This window comes from Gadus chalcogrammus, chromosome 9 (assembly GCF_026213295.1).
Source record: "Gadus chalcogrammus isolate NIFS_2021 chromosome 9, NIFS_Gcha_1.0, whole genome shotgun sequence".
NCBI classification, from domain to species: Eukaryota; Metazoa; Chordata; class Actinopteri; order Gadiformes; family Gadidae; genus Gadus; species Gadus chalcogrammus.
Window position 1 is genome coordinate 7,629,700 of NC_079420.1, and position 13,842 is coordinate 7,643,541.

General features: G+C 49.0%; 1 protein-coding gene across 1 annotated transcript; it reads left to right on the forward strand.

Annotated features, from left to right (window-relative positions):
• The first annotated feature begins 1,154 nt into the window (after window positions 1-1,154).
• On the forward strand, window positions 1,155-12,653 carry LOC130389091 (potassium/sodium hyperpolarization-activated cyclic nucleotide-gated channel 3-like). Its single transcript, XM_056598756.1, has 8 exons — window positions 1,155-1,816; window positions 5,811-6,234; window positions 7,003-7,164; window positions 7,656-7,874; window positions 9,202-9,348; window positions 9,685-9,925; window positions 10,724-10,888; window positions 11,050-12,653. The coding sequence occupies exons 1-8, from the start codon at window positions 1,155-1,157 to the stop codon at window positions 12,651-12,653; spliced, it is 3,624 nt and encodes a 1,207-aa protein (XP_056454731.1).
• Window positions 12,654-13,842: the final 1,189 nt, after the last annotated feature.

The window sequence follows — 13,842 nt, forward strand, 5'->3', positions numbered from 1 at the left end:
AGTTCTGTTCAGAACGAAAGGTATTTTTATGGCTGATTACCATGGATGAAAGTATTGTTTTATAGGTTATAATTGTTCAATCATTATTGCCATTAGAACATGCATATCATTGTCATACACATATGTAGATTTGTTTTTTTCCCAGGAGTGATAAAATAATCTTTTGAAATGTGGGCAAGCAGCCTATAGGCCTAATTGATAAACCTGTGTTATAGCCTACTGTTTATTTGTACCTGAACACTTCACTTAGGCTAGTGTGGGCTTTCTTGGTCTAATCCAAATGATTTTCAAACGTCTCTGATAAACTACCCTGACTACATTGACTTGCCAGATCATCGGACACCAGTATGTCTGCATGAGCTGATATGTGACAGCAGATGTCGGACCACAATTAAAGCATAGTTTCTAAAGATCTAGACCTCATCCTTGAAGCATCCTCTCAGACGGCCAGGTGATGTGCGCGCACGTCTCCTATGGCAACCCGATGGATGAGAGCTGCTGATATTCACGTTATTCTCTGGAGGAGCTACCAGGTTGATGAAAGCAGCGTTGTTTGAATGCCGATACCTGCGTGTGTGTGTGTGTGTGTGTGTGTGTGTGTGTGTGTGTGTGTGTGTGTGTGTGTGTGTGTGTGTGTGTGTGTGTGTGTGTGTGTGTGTGTGTGTGTGATTTTGTACGTGCGTGATTGTGTACGTGCGTGATTGTGTGTGAGTGACAGTGCTGATGACAGCTCTCAGCTCTGGTATTTGTGCGGGTTAGGAGAGGGGTGGGAGGGGGTGGCGGGGGGGATCATGCTTTGTCATTGAAGTCCCACTTCAGCACGTCCGATGCTCAGCATGCTGCATCCCGATGCGCTCGCACGCGGTTCGGACTATACACCTGCTGCTGGATTAACATGCGTTCCCACTGCCGCCGTGTCCAGCACTACATGACCAACGTTCAAGATTCAGCCAGCCCAGCGTGCACTGGACACATCTGCACGTCTGAACTATTTTTAGGGTAGACAGAGGGGTGGAAGTGTCCAGGAATATTCGACCTGTCCTGCGGATGCGCCGTCACTGTTTGGTGCCTCAGTGCTCCCAGACTCAATTCATGATCGATCACTGTGTCTTCACAGGTTCTCCTTAGGGTCGCTCGTGTCCGTGGTGGCAGAGATGGAGAAATTTCAGAATAACATGCGCAAACGGCTTTATAGCTTGCCGCAAAATATTGGGCAAAAGCCCTGCGTGGTGTACGAAGGAGACAACGGCGACAAGGACATGAAGAGGAAAAGTATTGGTCTGAAACACATGCCCTCTCGGTCTCCCGCAAGCAGTTGCAAAAGCAACCAAGAGACCACAAGTGTAGACATGGAGACAGACGTCAGTGTGAGGGCCAACCTGAATGGAGACTGTCGCTTTTTCAGAGCGAGCATCTCTTCAATCTCTGGACGGCACCCCCTCGGACCCGATCCGGCAGAGCACCGGCGCCTCATCCCAGAAGCAGACGCCAGCCTCACCGAGGGCTTACCGGGGGATCACGGCCCCTGGACCCATGGGCAAGAGGCATTGGGGGACCCGGTTGCAACGCCGGGTTCGTCGTCTGTATTTGACCAGACGTGTTTCATCAAGTTGGAGGGGTCCGAGCAAAACATCGCCGCCGAGGACGAAAGGTTGTACCAAGCCGGCTTCATGCACCGGCAGTTCGGAGCGATGCTCCAACCGGGAGTCAACAAGTTCTCCCTGCGCATGTTGGGGAGCGAGCGGGCCGTGGAGCACGAGAGAGAACGCGTAAAGTCTGCTGGGTTCTGGATAATCCACCCCTACAGTGATTTTAGGTAATTGGTAAAGAATCATATGCAATGTAGTGCAGTACATTCGCTGACATCAACTCTGTTAACAGGTGTCAGGGCTGCAGAATTATTGCCAATTGGTTTTATTGCCTTAAAAAATATTCAGTGTGACTTCTTTTATTTGACCATGGTAAAGAATTTACCTGCCCTGCTTAGTCACACATTTATAGCCAAACTATAGCATTTCCTTTCCATTACGAGTTTTGTTTGTTTGTGTGTGTCTGTATTTGTGTCCGTGTCTGTGTGTGAGTGTGTGCGTGTGTTTGTGTGTGTGTGTGTGTGTGTGTGTGTGTGTGTGTGTGTGTGTGTGTGTGTGTGTGTGTGTGTGTGTGTGTGTGTGTGTGTGTGTGTGTGTGTGTGTACATATATGTATTTTAGTGTGCATGTGTTTCCATTGTGTAATTGAGCATGATTCATAGTGATATTGAATGAGTGTGATATCCGCCTGTGTGTGTGGGTCTGTATGTCTATGACTGTTTCCATTTGTGTGTGTGCGTCTGTGTGTGTGTGTGTGTGTGTGTGTGTGTGTGTGTGTGTGTATACTTTACATATATTATATATAGATATATATATGTTTGTGTTTTAGATTACATGTGTGTCCATTGTAGTATTGAGCATAATTCATAGTGATATTGAGAGTGAGTGTGATATCTGCCTGTGAGTGTGACTCTGTATGTGTAGGCATGTGTCCATGATTGTGTGTGTGTTCCTGTGTGTGTGTCCCTGTGTCTGTGTGTGTGTTTGTGTGTGTGTGTGTGTGTGTATCTGTGTGCATCTCTGCTGTGCTGTTCTGTCACTATGCTTGCATAATATGCATTGCTCTACAATCTCCCATGAACTACATTTCGTCGCATGCTGCACAGAATCCCATTGCATGTTTTTTTTCGTTTATTTTTTCATGGGTGCCATGAAGGGATTTTTCATAACATTTAACCTTGAGGCCATCCTCATCATCATCCTCATCATCAGCATCTTCAGCATCATCATCAGCAGCAGCATCATCATCATCATCATCATCATCATCTTCTTCATCATCACCTTCAGCATCATCCTCATCATCGGCAGCATCAGCAGCATCAGCAGGATCATCGTCATCATGTACCGCTGGCCAGTCGTACATGCAGATGTGTGTCACCACCTGCACAGTTGTCAGTGCACTCATCTCAATGAGACTTCTGATCATTCTGCGACTGCCCGGGATTACAGTGGGAGACCAGGGGTGGGCGGGGGGGGGGGGGGGGGGAATGGGGGTAATCAAAAGAGGGTAGCATGACCATCGGAGATATTAGAGGCCAACATCAGTGCAGATTATTAGGCCGCAATTAGTCTAATGGAGCAGAGATGGTGTGGGGTGGAGGTGGGGGGGGATGCAGAAAACACACACACACACACACACACACACACACACACACACACACACACACACACACACACACACACACACACACACACACACACACACACACACACACAGAAGAGGGAGAGAGATGGATAGAGAAAGAGAGAGAAAGAGAGAGAGAGAGAGAGAGAGAGAGAGAGAGAGAGAGAGAGAGAGAAGAGGAGAGAGGAGAGAGAGAGAGAGAGAGAGAGAGAGAGAGAGAAGGTGAGAGAGAGAGAGAGAGCGAGAGAGAGAGAGAGAGAGAGAGAGAGAGAGAGAGAGAGAGAGAGAGAGAGAGAGAGAGAGAGAGAGAGATTGAAATGATAACGAGAATTCAGGACGTCCAGCTGACCAGATGTTGAGTGTGTGCGTGTGCGTGCCCTCATGTGTGAGTGTGTGGTGTCATTACTTTACCTAGTTTCGGGTCATGCTTCACAGCTGAGACCCCAAATGTCTTCCCGGGGGCTAGGCTGTGTGTTAAGTGCTGGCTCATCAACATTATGTATTTGTTTTATTTCACATGCATGCATGTATATTTTTTAATGCACTTTAATATGAATGATATGAGTAGATGATTGTAATGTAAACAGCGTTCATTCATTTGTGGGCAACCACTGTCCATTGTTAAGTGGTCCCTTGCCTGCAGCCAGCACCAGTCGCGGCGCTCCGCTGGCACACTAATGCAAACATTGTTAATGTGATTGCTGGTCAGCTGGGCCTGTCCAGGTGTGTGGTAAGCCACTGAGCCGACTGCAGGCTGTCGTGCTCTGACTGCTCTCTGGCAGCCCCAGTTAAGTATCTCTTGTACAAATGTGATCCCTTTTTCAGCTGTCCTGATTGATCTAAGCTCCTTTTCCCCAGTTTTAAGCCTTTTTGTTTTCACTTCACTTGTTTTAAACGGCCTTCTCTGGCTGCGCGCCCGTACACTCGGAACAGAGAAACGCACTCTGTTCCGCAGTAGCACGTAACAATCTGTGGTTCTGCGGTGACCGGTCCATCGACAGACACCTACGTCTGGATGTCTTGCTCAGTGCAACCAGTCCTCCTGCGTACGGCAACAGCGGCAGGTCCCACTGATGCTGCTGAGCCTGATCCGGCCTTAGTCCGCACAGTGATGACGAGTGGCTCCTACAAAAGAGCAGGACAATGCGTGCTGTCAGCGGATGTCCCCGCATGCCAGGGCAGACTGCCTGGGACATCAGTATAATGCACCCTCTGGCCCCTCGCGGAGCTCCAGCTGTTCCCGTGTGTGCCGTGGGGCACGGTGACGTGGGCGGGGCGGGGGTAATGCCGCTAACTACCCAACATCTGGCCGATGGCGGGCTGACTCTTGGAGATAACACGGGTTCCCGAGGGAGATAACAGTAGATTTAGCCAAAGAGGGGATGTGCAATTAGGACCAGTGTGTCACCACAGAGACAACGGGTCGGATGAACGAGAGGCAGGACTCCAAATGCTTTGTTTGGCAGTGGACAACAGAAAGCTGATTAGCGCTAATGGAAGCCCCCACTGATGGGGGGGGGGGGATAGGGGCAATCCACATTAAATTAAGTTTTAATGTGGTGGTTTGAACATCGAGGTCCGCATTCTAAATGAGTGCTTGACGCTTTTAATTCTTAACTCTCGGTTGTTTTATGTCTCAGCGCAGGGAATAAAGTCCAATAAAATTCGAATCCCTCTGCGTTATAGTACACTGGTACATTGTCAGCACAAATGTGGTTAAGGTGTGTGTGTCGACACGGTTGCTATCGAATTACAGTGAACCAGATTCATTGAAACCCTCTGATAGGTCAGTATCTTGTCTGTTTACCGCTATCACCGAGGCTCCCGGTTAAATAATATAACTAATAACAGCTCACGGCCGAACGCAAAGGCATGCATTCAATCGAATTAGCTTTCACTGGGGCTGTCGAATTACATTTTAGATGCCTTCTGATGAATGCATTGATTCATATATTGTTGGCGTGCAGGCTCAATGCCATTCAACACCTTAAGTGATGAACGGTTTGGATCATGATTGCACGGCTGTAGTGAAATTCATGCTTTTATGAAGGCACACATTTTGCAGTCAAGCTCTTCCATATCAGTTACAGAATACGAAAACAACAGCTCTCCATGAGACAAGTTCAGCATGATAATGAACCTGTTGGCTACAGAGTAGGCCTACATCAATGATTGTTCCCCTTTTGGTTAATCTTCATGCCTTCTATCTCAGCGATTATTAATAAGGCCAATGCTAATAAACAAAGGCTCTCAATGTTTGAGACGGGAATAGACGACATCTGGTCACCAAATACTGTTGAGTTGTCTCAAGGCGTGAAGTTTTGTGTTTTATCACATTGTGTTTATTTGTGTGCACCACGCGACTGACTACCAAACATGGCAACAATACTTAGATTAATAACGCCTCTTCTTCTTCATTTTAACTCTGTGGATACGGATGATATCAAGCCGATGACCTAAGATCACTTATCAAGCCGAATGTTTTACAGCAAAGTACAGCAAGGACTGCTTTAACAGCAAGTACAAAAATGTGTAAAATAGAGAAAGAGAGAAACCATGGCGCTTCGAATTCAGAGTGTGTGTCCCTCTGTGTTGCAGGTTCTACTGGGACCTGATCATGCTGCTGCTGATGGTGGGCAACCTGATCATCATCCCCGTGGGCATCACCTTCTTCAAGGACGAGCACACGCCCCCCTGGATCGTCTTCAACGTGGTGTCGGACACCTTCTTCCTCCTGGACCTGGTGCTCAACTTCCGCACGGGCATCGTGAAGGAGGACAACACGGAGATCATCCTGGACCCGCAGAAGATCAAGATCAAGTACCTGAAGAGCTGGTTCGTGGTGGACTTTGTCTCCTCCATCCCCGTCGACTACATCTTCCTCATCGTGGAGACGCGCATCGACTCGGACTTCTACAAGACGGCCCGGGCGCTGCGCATCGTCCGCTTCACCAAGATCCTCAGCCTGCTCCGCCTGCTGCGCCTCTCCAGACTCATCCGCTACATCCACCAGTGGGAGGAGGTGAGGGGGGGGTGGGGGGGCCCTGGGCCGGGGCGTCACAGTGGAACTCGCCGTTTAGTCGGCCCCTGGGGGTTCTGTTAAACAGTGACAGCTCTCGTTGTCTTGCCCCAAGATGAATAGCTCAACAACCGCGCCTTTTAACCGGGAACACTGAATCCTGTGTGAGAGTGTTATGCCGCTGTGTACCGTTACAGGGAAGCGGACGTATTTTATCTGAGGCGCCTTACAGTTCATTCAGATAGATATCAATGAAGGGGCAGGGCTGGCTTTAAGTACAGGCACAGGGAGGCCTGTAGTGGTAGGCGGCAGACATTGGAGTCGAGCTCCTTAGCCATGACACTGTTAGAGCTATAATCTTTGCTATCCCATTCGCCCTATCCCTTTTACACGACTATTGCTATGCAAGTTCTTGAAAGAGAGAAATGCACCACTGAGAGTAAAGGTGGGAGTAAGGATTCCCCATTCAATGGAACTAGTCACATGATAGTTCTTTTATATTGTACTGTCTGTCTCGTATCTCTCTCTAGCTCCCCCCCCCCCCGCCCTACCCCGCCTCCCTCCCTTTATTATCTTTCTATAGGGTCTCTCTAATCAAACGCAAGCAGGGCGGCCATTAGTGATGATTGCAGATGATTATATAACATCTGCGACACAGCACAGAAGATGAACACGATTTGTTTAATCTTGCGTCGCTACACGCTGGTCTGATTTGTGGTACGGTTGGTATTAATCTTGCATTCATCTGTATGGTCTGCGACTGTGTCCCAGGTATTTCACATGACCTACGACCTAGCCAGCGCCATGGTGCGCATCATGAACCTGATCGGGATGATGCTGCTGCTGTGCCACTGGGACGGGTGCCTCCAGTTCCTGGTGCCCATGCTGCAGGACTTCCCCGCCGACTGCTGGGTCACCAGAAACAAGATGGTGGTCAGTGTGGATGGTCACGAGATGGCCGACTCCTGAGCATGTAGTGGTTACAGCAACAGCCCTTTTCTTATGGCGCACTATGACACTGGCGATGCAGTTCTTTGCTATAAGCCTCTTGTGTAGACTAACAGGGTTGCAGGAGTGTTTCAGAAACAATCAGGATCCCCAAGGAAACCCATGAAACAATTCATTTGCCCACATATCATACAATATCAGGCAATTGCAATTAAAGTGTGGTTACCACAACCGACGAGCTCAACTAAAGTGACCAATTTTCGGAGCACAATTTGAAAGCATCCAATTGTTAATCTTAAGCTTTGGTTGTAATACAATACAAGCAGTGCTTTTCAGCTTAGTGGCATTAAGAGAACCAACAGTCACATTCAGTCACTTTTGTTCTGTTGGAAAGTAGCATTAGTGCAAAGACAACCAGAGCCTCACCCTCCTCCTGTCCGCCCCCTCTCTCCCCACCCCGCCCCCTCTGTCCGCAGAACGATACGTGGGGGCAGCAGTACTCGTACGCGCTGTTCAAGGCCATGAGCCACATGCTGTGCATCGGCTACGGTCTCTACCCCCCCATAGGCATGGCCGACGTGTGGCTCACCATCCTCAGCATGATCGTGGGCGCCACCTGCTTCGCCATGTTCGTGGGGCACGCCACCGCGCTAATTCAGTCGCTGGACTCATCGCGGCGTCAGTACCAGGAGAAGGTAGGCCTCTGGGTTTGGCCGTGTGGAAAACGTGGCCAATCAATATCCGACATCTAGTCCTTGTTGGATGTCACAGTGAGAATCTTTCAAGACACCAGGAACACTTTATTATTAAAATGTCATGACCGTGTTATATCCCTCACTCACATTATATATAAGTTGATACTTGTTTCATAGTTCAATAAATAAATGTCAGTGACTCAACAAATGAATATGTTTGTTAAGACCTCTGTTAGGACCTATGATTAGCCATTTATTATTTTTTAATTATCTAGTTATTTAGATGTGTCCAACAGTTGTCTGGAGATAAGCCACTTTTTATGGAGGTTTTCTGGGTAATAAATCAACTTTATTTCTGCCAAATAGGAACGATAAACATTCAGCCAATATCCAAATGAAATCCAAACTCCGACTGGATTTCCATAGCGATATGCACAGGTGTTCTTTTGGCTGTCACTCATGCCATTAATTATGGGTCTATTAATCTGCATGAATCTGTGCGCACCTTCCGTTACACCAATATGAAATAGGTCCAATTTGGGTAAATGAGACATGAATTTAAATGAGGCAGGCTGTGGGATGCCTGTCAACAAGGACAGAGATGTATAGAGTCTTAGTAAGGAAGGAAGGTAGAGCAAGAGGAATACTAAGACAATGGTACCCAACCTTGGGGACGGGGCCCATTTGGGGTCCCCTTATATGCTTATGGGATCGCATAATTTTACTCACATGAGCTAGATTTTGAATCTCCATTTTAGCAAACCATTTATTTTGATTTCAAAGGTCTCACAGATAGAGTGTAGTTGAGCGATTACATTCGCCAGAACATTAATATTAACGTCATGTGTTGATCCAGCAAAAATCGAATTGGGTCACAGGCCAAAAAAGGTGAAAGTGAGGGAACCACAGCTGTTAGGTCTTTACTGACCCGAGTGAGGCTGATGAACGCGGTGGTGAAAGCCGTCTGCCAGCCACTACCAGGCCTACATACTGTGTTCAAATGTCACCGGAGCACACACCTAATATAACAGATCTCTTCCTTTCTCTCATTCATTGTTTCCTTTAATCATCTTTTCTTATTTTTTCAGATTCTCAATTAGCATTTATTCCTCAATATTAATTCTAACATTAATTATAAAGATATATAAGATACATAATTATATCAAAATATTTTTAACAAATATGAATACAAATATTCATTATTATCAATGAATGAATTCATTCTCAATTTATATTATTATTTATGTATATATTTATGTATGTTTTTTCAGATGGTAAAATAACCATCAACAACAAACATTTCAAACGACGTGTTGTTGTGCTTCAGTACAAACAGGTGGAGCAGTACATGTCCTTCCACAAGCTTCCCGCCGGCATGCGACAGAGGATCCACGACTACTACGAACACCGCTACCAGGGCAAGATGTTCGACGAGGAGAGCATCCTGGAGGAGCTGAACGAGCCGCTGCGAGAGGTCCGATGTCCTCCATCCATCCACATCCTCATCTTCTTCATCATCACGTCATCCTGGTCTTCTGCTGCACAAGAAATGTTAGCGTTGTTTGGACAATTGTATCCTAGGAGACTGACAGTCAACTCAGACTCATGACATTAAGAAGCAGGTAGGCCATCTTTGATCAAGAAGGCCAACAGGTAAAGCTGCAGAGATCTGTGATCGACCCCGGTGTGTATCGGGCAAGGTAGCGAGCTCGCTAGGTGACGCAACACTCTTGTGTAGGAATAACCTGATCTTATGTTAACATTCGACTTAACTAGTCTGTCCCCACATTAACCGGGTCTGTCTCCGCAGGAGATCATTAACTTCAATTGCCGGAAGCTGGTGGCGTCCATGCCTCTATTTGCCAACGCTGACCCCAACTTTGTGACGTCGATGCTGACCAAGCTCCGCTTTGAGGTGTTCCAGCCCGCCGACTACATCATCAGGGAGGGCACCATTGGCCAGAAGATGTACTTCATCCAGCACGGGGTAGTCAGCGTCCTCACCAAGAACAGCCAGGACACCAAGCTCTCCGATGGCTCCTACTTTGGAGGTATTTGACTTGTCTTTGTCTGGCCTGACTCTGCAAGAGTTGCAATCCCGGTTATCTTTGAGCGAGGGATTTGATCCACGGGGTCTTGTGTGGCCTGCGAACAGGGGCTAGGATTCCCAAAGCCTGCAAGGGGACTTTCCTCCCATAGCATAAGCCATTGATTCGGCAGATTAACTTCTGTCGGACTGTGGGAAAACAGCGGCCATCATCTCCTTAAAAGCGGGATTTAGTGCAGAGTGAAGCTTTGTGAAGTCTCTCTCCTCCATTTGGGTTCAGAATGTTAACACTGTGCATTTAAGCTACTCTTCACAGGCAAGTTGTCACACGGTATTGAACAAAAAAAACATACTGCCTAAATGTACAGCATTGGTGAACATAAATGAAAAAAGAGAAAGCTCATTTTCGGCTTTATCCTTTCTCTTTAATACATATCTGTCCTTGGAAATGTTTCCGCGTTTCAAAATAGAGCAGTCTTTCATTAGTTATTTATTTATTTTCTGAGCTGGCTGGACAGATGAGGTCAGGACAAACTGTAAGCTGTTAAAATTGTATTAAGTGCTCCATCTGCGAAGTTCAGGAGCAATGGCAAACGATGATGAAAAGTTGACGCCAAAAAGTATTTCGTGAAAAGCACTGACGACACTTTAACAGGCTTTGCCTCGCGTTCGCCGACTCAGAAGTATGAATAGGTGCTAAGGCATACCGACAAAATATCGAGAGAGAACATTCAGTATGGAGAATGTCATCTGTCATGTCTTTCACTATTTAACCATTAAAGATAACCCTTCCTCAATGCAGAGATCTGCCTGCTGACTCGAGGCAGAAGAACAGCCAGCGTGCGAGCCGATAACTACTGCCGCCTGTACTCCCTGTCCGTGGACAACTTCAACGAGGTCCTGGAGGAGTACCCCATGATGAGGAGGGCCTTTGAAACCGTGGCTCTCGACCGCCTAGACCGCATCGGTAAGATCTCAGCGATAACATCACAAAGCTTAGCAGCTGACACTGCTGATCCTTTGTGGCGATAATGCCTCCCAACAGGCCTGATTGCAACCAAGCTAGTAATACCTATTTTTTAATAAACCCCAGTTTAAAAACGTGTCATTATTTTTCTCTTTCCACAGGTAAGAGAAACTCTGTGCTTCAATCCAAAGTCCTGCACCACCAGAGCGCAGGCACCCTCAACCTGCAGGAGAATGAGATCATCCAGAGGATCGTCCAGCACGACCGAGACATGGCCCAGTGCACCCAGCTCATCCAGAAGGCCACCGCGGCCGCCCAGAGCCTCAGCACCCTCCCGGCCTCCCCCTCCCCCACCTCCGTGATCTGGGCCCCGCTGCTCCAAGCCCCCCTTCAGGCTGCGGCGGCCACCACCCCCCTGGCCCTGGCGTTGGCCCACCACCCCCAGCTGCCCCCCATCGTGTTCCACCACCCCATTTTGCAGGGCTGCGCCTCCTTCGGGGACCCCTCGGGACCCCCCAGGAGGTACCTCACCGGCGCCAACGTGGCCGCTGCCGCCGTGGGCTCTGGGTCGCCCCCCAGGGTGAGCGCCTCGGTCCTGGCCTCCCTCGGGGTGCAGCATCTCTCCGCGGTGGCCCCCACGTCGCCCACGCTCCCCTCTCGCCCCGCTTACACGTCCGGATCTCAGGCCTTTACCCCTCTATCGTCGCCTCTACCTCAGTCCATCCACCAGGCCTATCCCCACCACCCTCCGGCCCCTCAGTGCAGCATGCCCTCAGCCTTCCCCGTCAGCCAGGCGTCCCTCTCGTCCATCTCCTGCACCGCTCAGCTTCACCCCCATCCCCGGCCCTCGGATTCCTTCCACCTGCACGGCCCGCCAGGGAGGCTGCCGGGGAGGTTCCCCGCCCCCTCGACCCCCACCGTGACCCCGCTGATGTCCGGCCCGGTCAGCCCCGTCCTGGGCCAGATGCAGCACAGCCCTCACCACCAGCAGAGCTACCACGCCAGCGCTCCCCCGACGGCCGCCTGTCACGAGAGGGCGGCCAGCAGCACGTCCAGCGGTCCGAGCGTCTCTCCCTTCCCCATCGTCACCAACGTGCAGGACGCCGCGGGTGGACACTGGGTGGCGGCAGAGCCACCGTTGGCCGGATCTGGGAACGTGTACGGGGCCTCCGCCTCGCTGACGCACCAGGGTCTGACGGGCCTCCAGTCGGCCTTCCTGCCCCAGGTTCTCACGGAGCACTCGGCCCTCGCCTCGCTGGCCCAGTACGGCTCTAAGGAGGGGTCCCCCTGCTGCACGCCACCGGTCCCCAGTCCCAGCATCCAGAGCCCCGTGAGGGCGAGGAACGGGCCCCCGGCGGATTCCCCCTCCAGCCCCGCCAGCTCCTACGGCCCCCTGTTGACTCCTCAGACCTTATCCCCCTCCTGGGTGGCCAGCGGCCCCAGAGAGAGACCAGAGTCCACTCTGGTGGATCTCCACAGCCAGGAGATAAAGACCATCTCGGGCTCATACCAGGGGGCTGTCGGTCCGAGCTCTTTTGCCGACGTGTCCGGGGGTCCGTCGTACATTACCTTCTCTACATCAGCAACAGCCAGCAATAAAGCTCAGTTCAGCGGTCAGGCGAGCCCCGTGCGTGGAGCACTCTTGGAGCCCGGGGCCGAGCCACACAACCAGTACCTGGGGGTCCACCGGTCGCCCGATCGCACGTCACCCTCAGAGACCATAGAAATAGAACACACACATTCAAAACTGCCCTCCAACTTGTGACGTTGAAACACATCCTCCCGTGTCGTGGTGAGATGTTTCGTTCAACTGTTTTTGGAGTTTTGTTTTTAAGGACGTGGCGGGAAGGTGGGATGTGAACTATATCACAGAGCGACGTTGGTCTTTTTTTCTACACAGAGTGGTCGGACAGAGGAAATTAATGGACAATGCTGAGTATTTTTCTACAGGATATTGTTACTTTGAATATGGTAATAAGGTATATAAATCGAATCCCTCATGAAATAATGTATTGACTCATAGCCAGCTTATGTTGTATGTTATTTGTTAAAAATGCTCTTGTATGATTATTTTTTGGTGTAAACTTTAAGCTACAGGTGTTTTATTTAGGGATGATCAGGAATCCCTGCTTTCCTTCCTCAGTCCTCTCATGTCGTGTGAATGTAGGTTCAAAGAGAAACAGACTTTTGTGCACCTCTGCTCCAAAACTTCAGAGCTCACCCACTGCGACTCTGTTGGCGATGGTATGTCTTCCAACGTATTGACTGCAATAGCTGTGACGCAAATGCTTTGGTAGCGCATTCACTTTTCAAAGACCAACGGCATTGAAGTTTTGAATGTCACATATTGTCGACAGATGGTTATGCACTTTAAAAGAGAAGAGAAGTGGTTTCTAAAGGATGTTTTAGAGAGGTGATGGTGGGTGTATTTCCGGTTGGGTTAATAGATAGAGATGATATGACAGAAGATGTATTATAGAGGCTTGATGATAGAGGAAGTGTGAGAGAGGTTGTATGATAGAGGCTGTATGATAGAGGCTGAATGGTAGAAGCTGCATGATAGAGGCTGTATGATAGAGGCTGTATGATAGAGGCTGTATGATAGAGGCTGAATGGTAGAAGCTGCATGATAGAGGCTGTATGATAGAGGCTGAATGATAGAGGCTGTATGATAGAGGCTGAATGATAGAGGTCTGAATGATAGAGGCTGAATGGTAGAAGCTGCATGATAGAGGCTGTATGATAGAGGCTGAATGATAGAGGCTGTATGATAGAGGCTGAATGATAGAGGCTGTATGATAGAGGCTGTATGATAGAGGCTGAATGGTAGAAGCTGCATGATAGAGGCTGTATGATAGAGGCTGAATGATAGAGGCTGTATGATAGAGGCTGAATGATAGAGGCTGAATGATAGAGGCTGAATGGTAGAAGCTGCATGATAGAGGCTGTATGAT

Excerpts from the sequence above, each read along its gene's own strand:
- LOC130389091 (XM_056598756.1), top strand. The coding sequence starts at position 1,155 with ATGGAGAAATTTCAGAATAACATGCGCAAACGGCTTTATAGCTTGCCG. Across the intron at positions 6,235-7,002 it reads ACATCCACCAGTGGGAGGAG|GTATTTCACATGACCTACGA; the intron begins GTGAGGGGGGGG and ends ACTGTGTCCCAG. Across the intron at positions 10,889-11,049 it reads CGACCGCCTAGACCGCATCG|GTAAGAGAAACTCTGTGCTT; the intron begins GTAAGATCTCAG and ends CTCTTTCCACAG.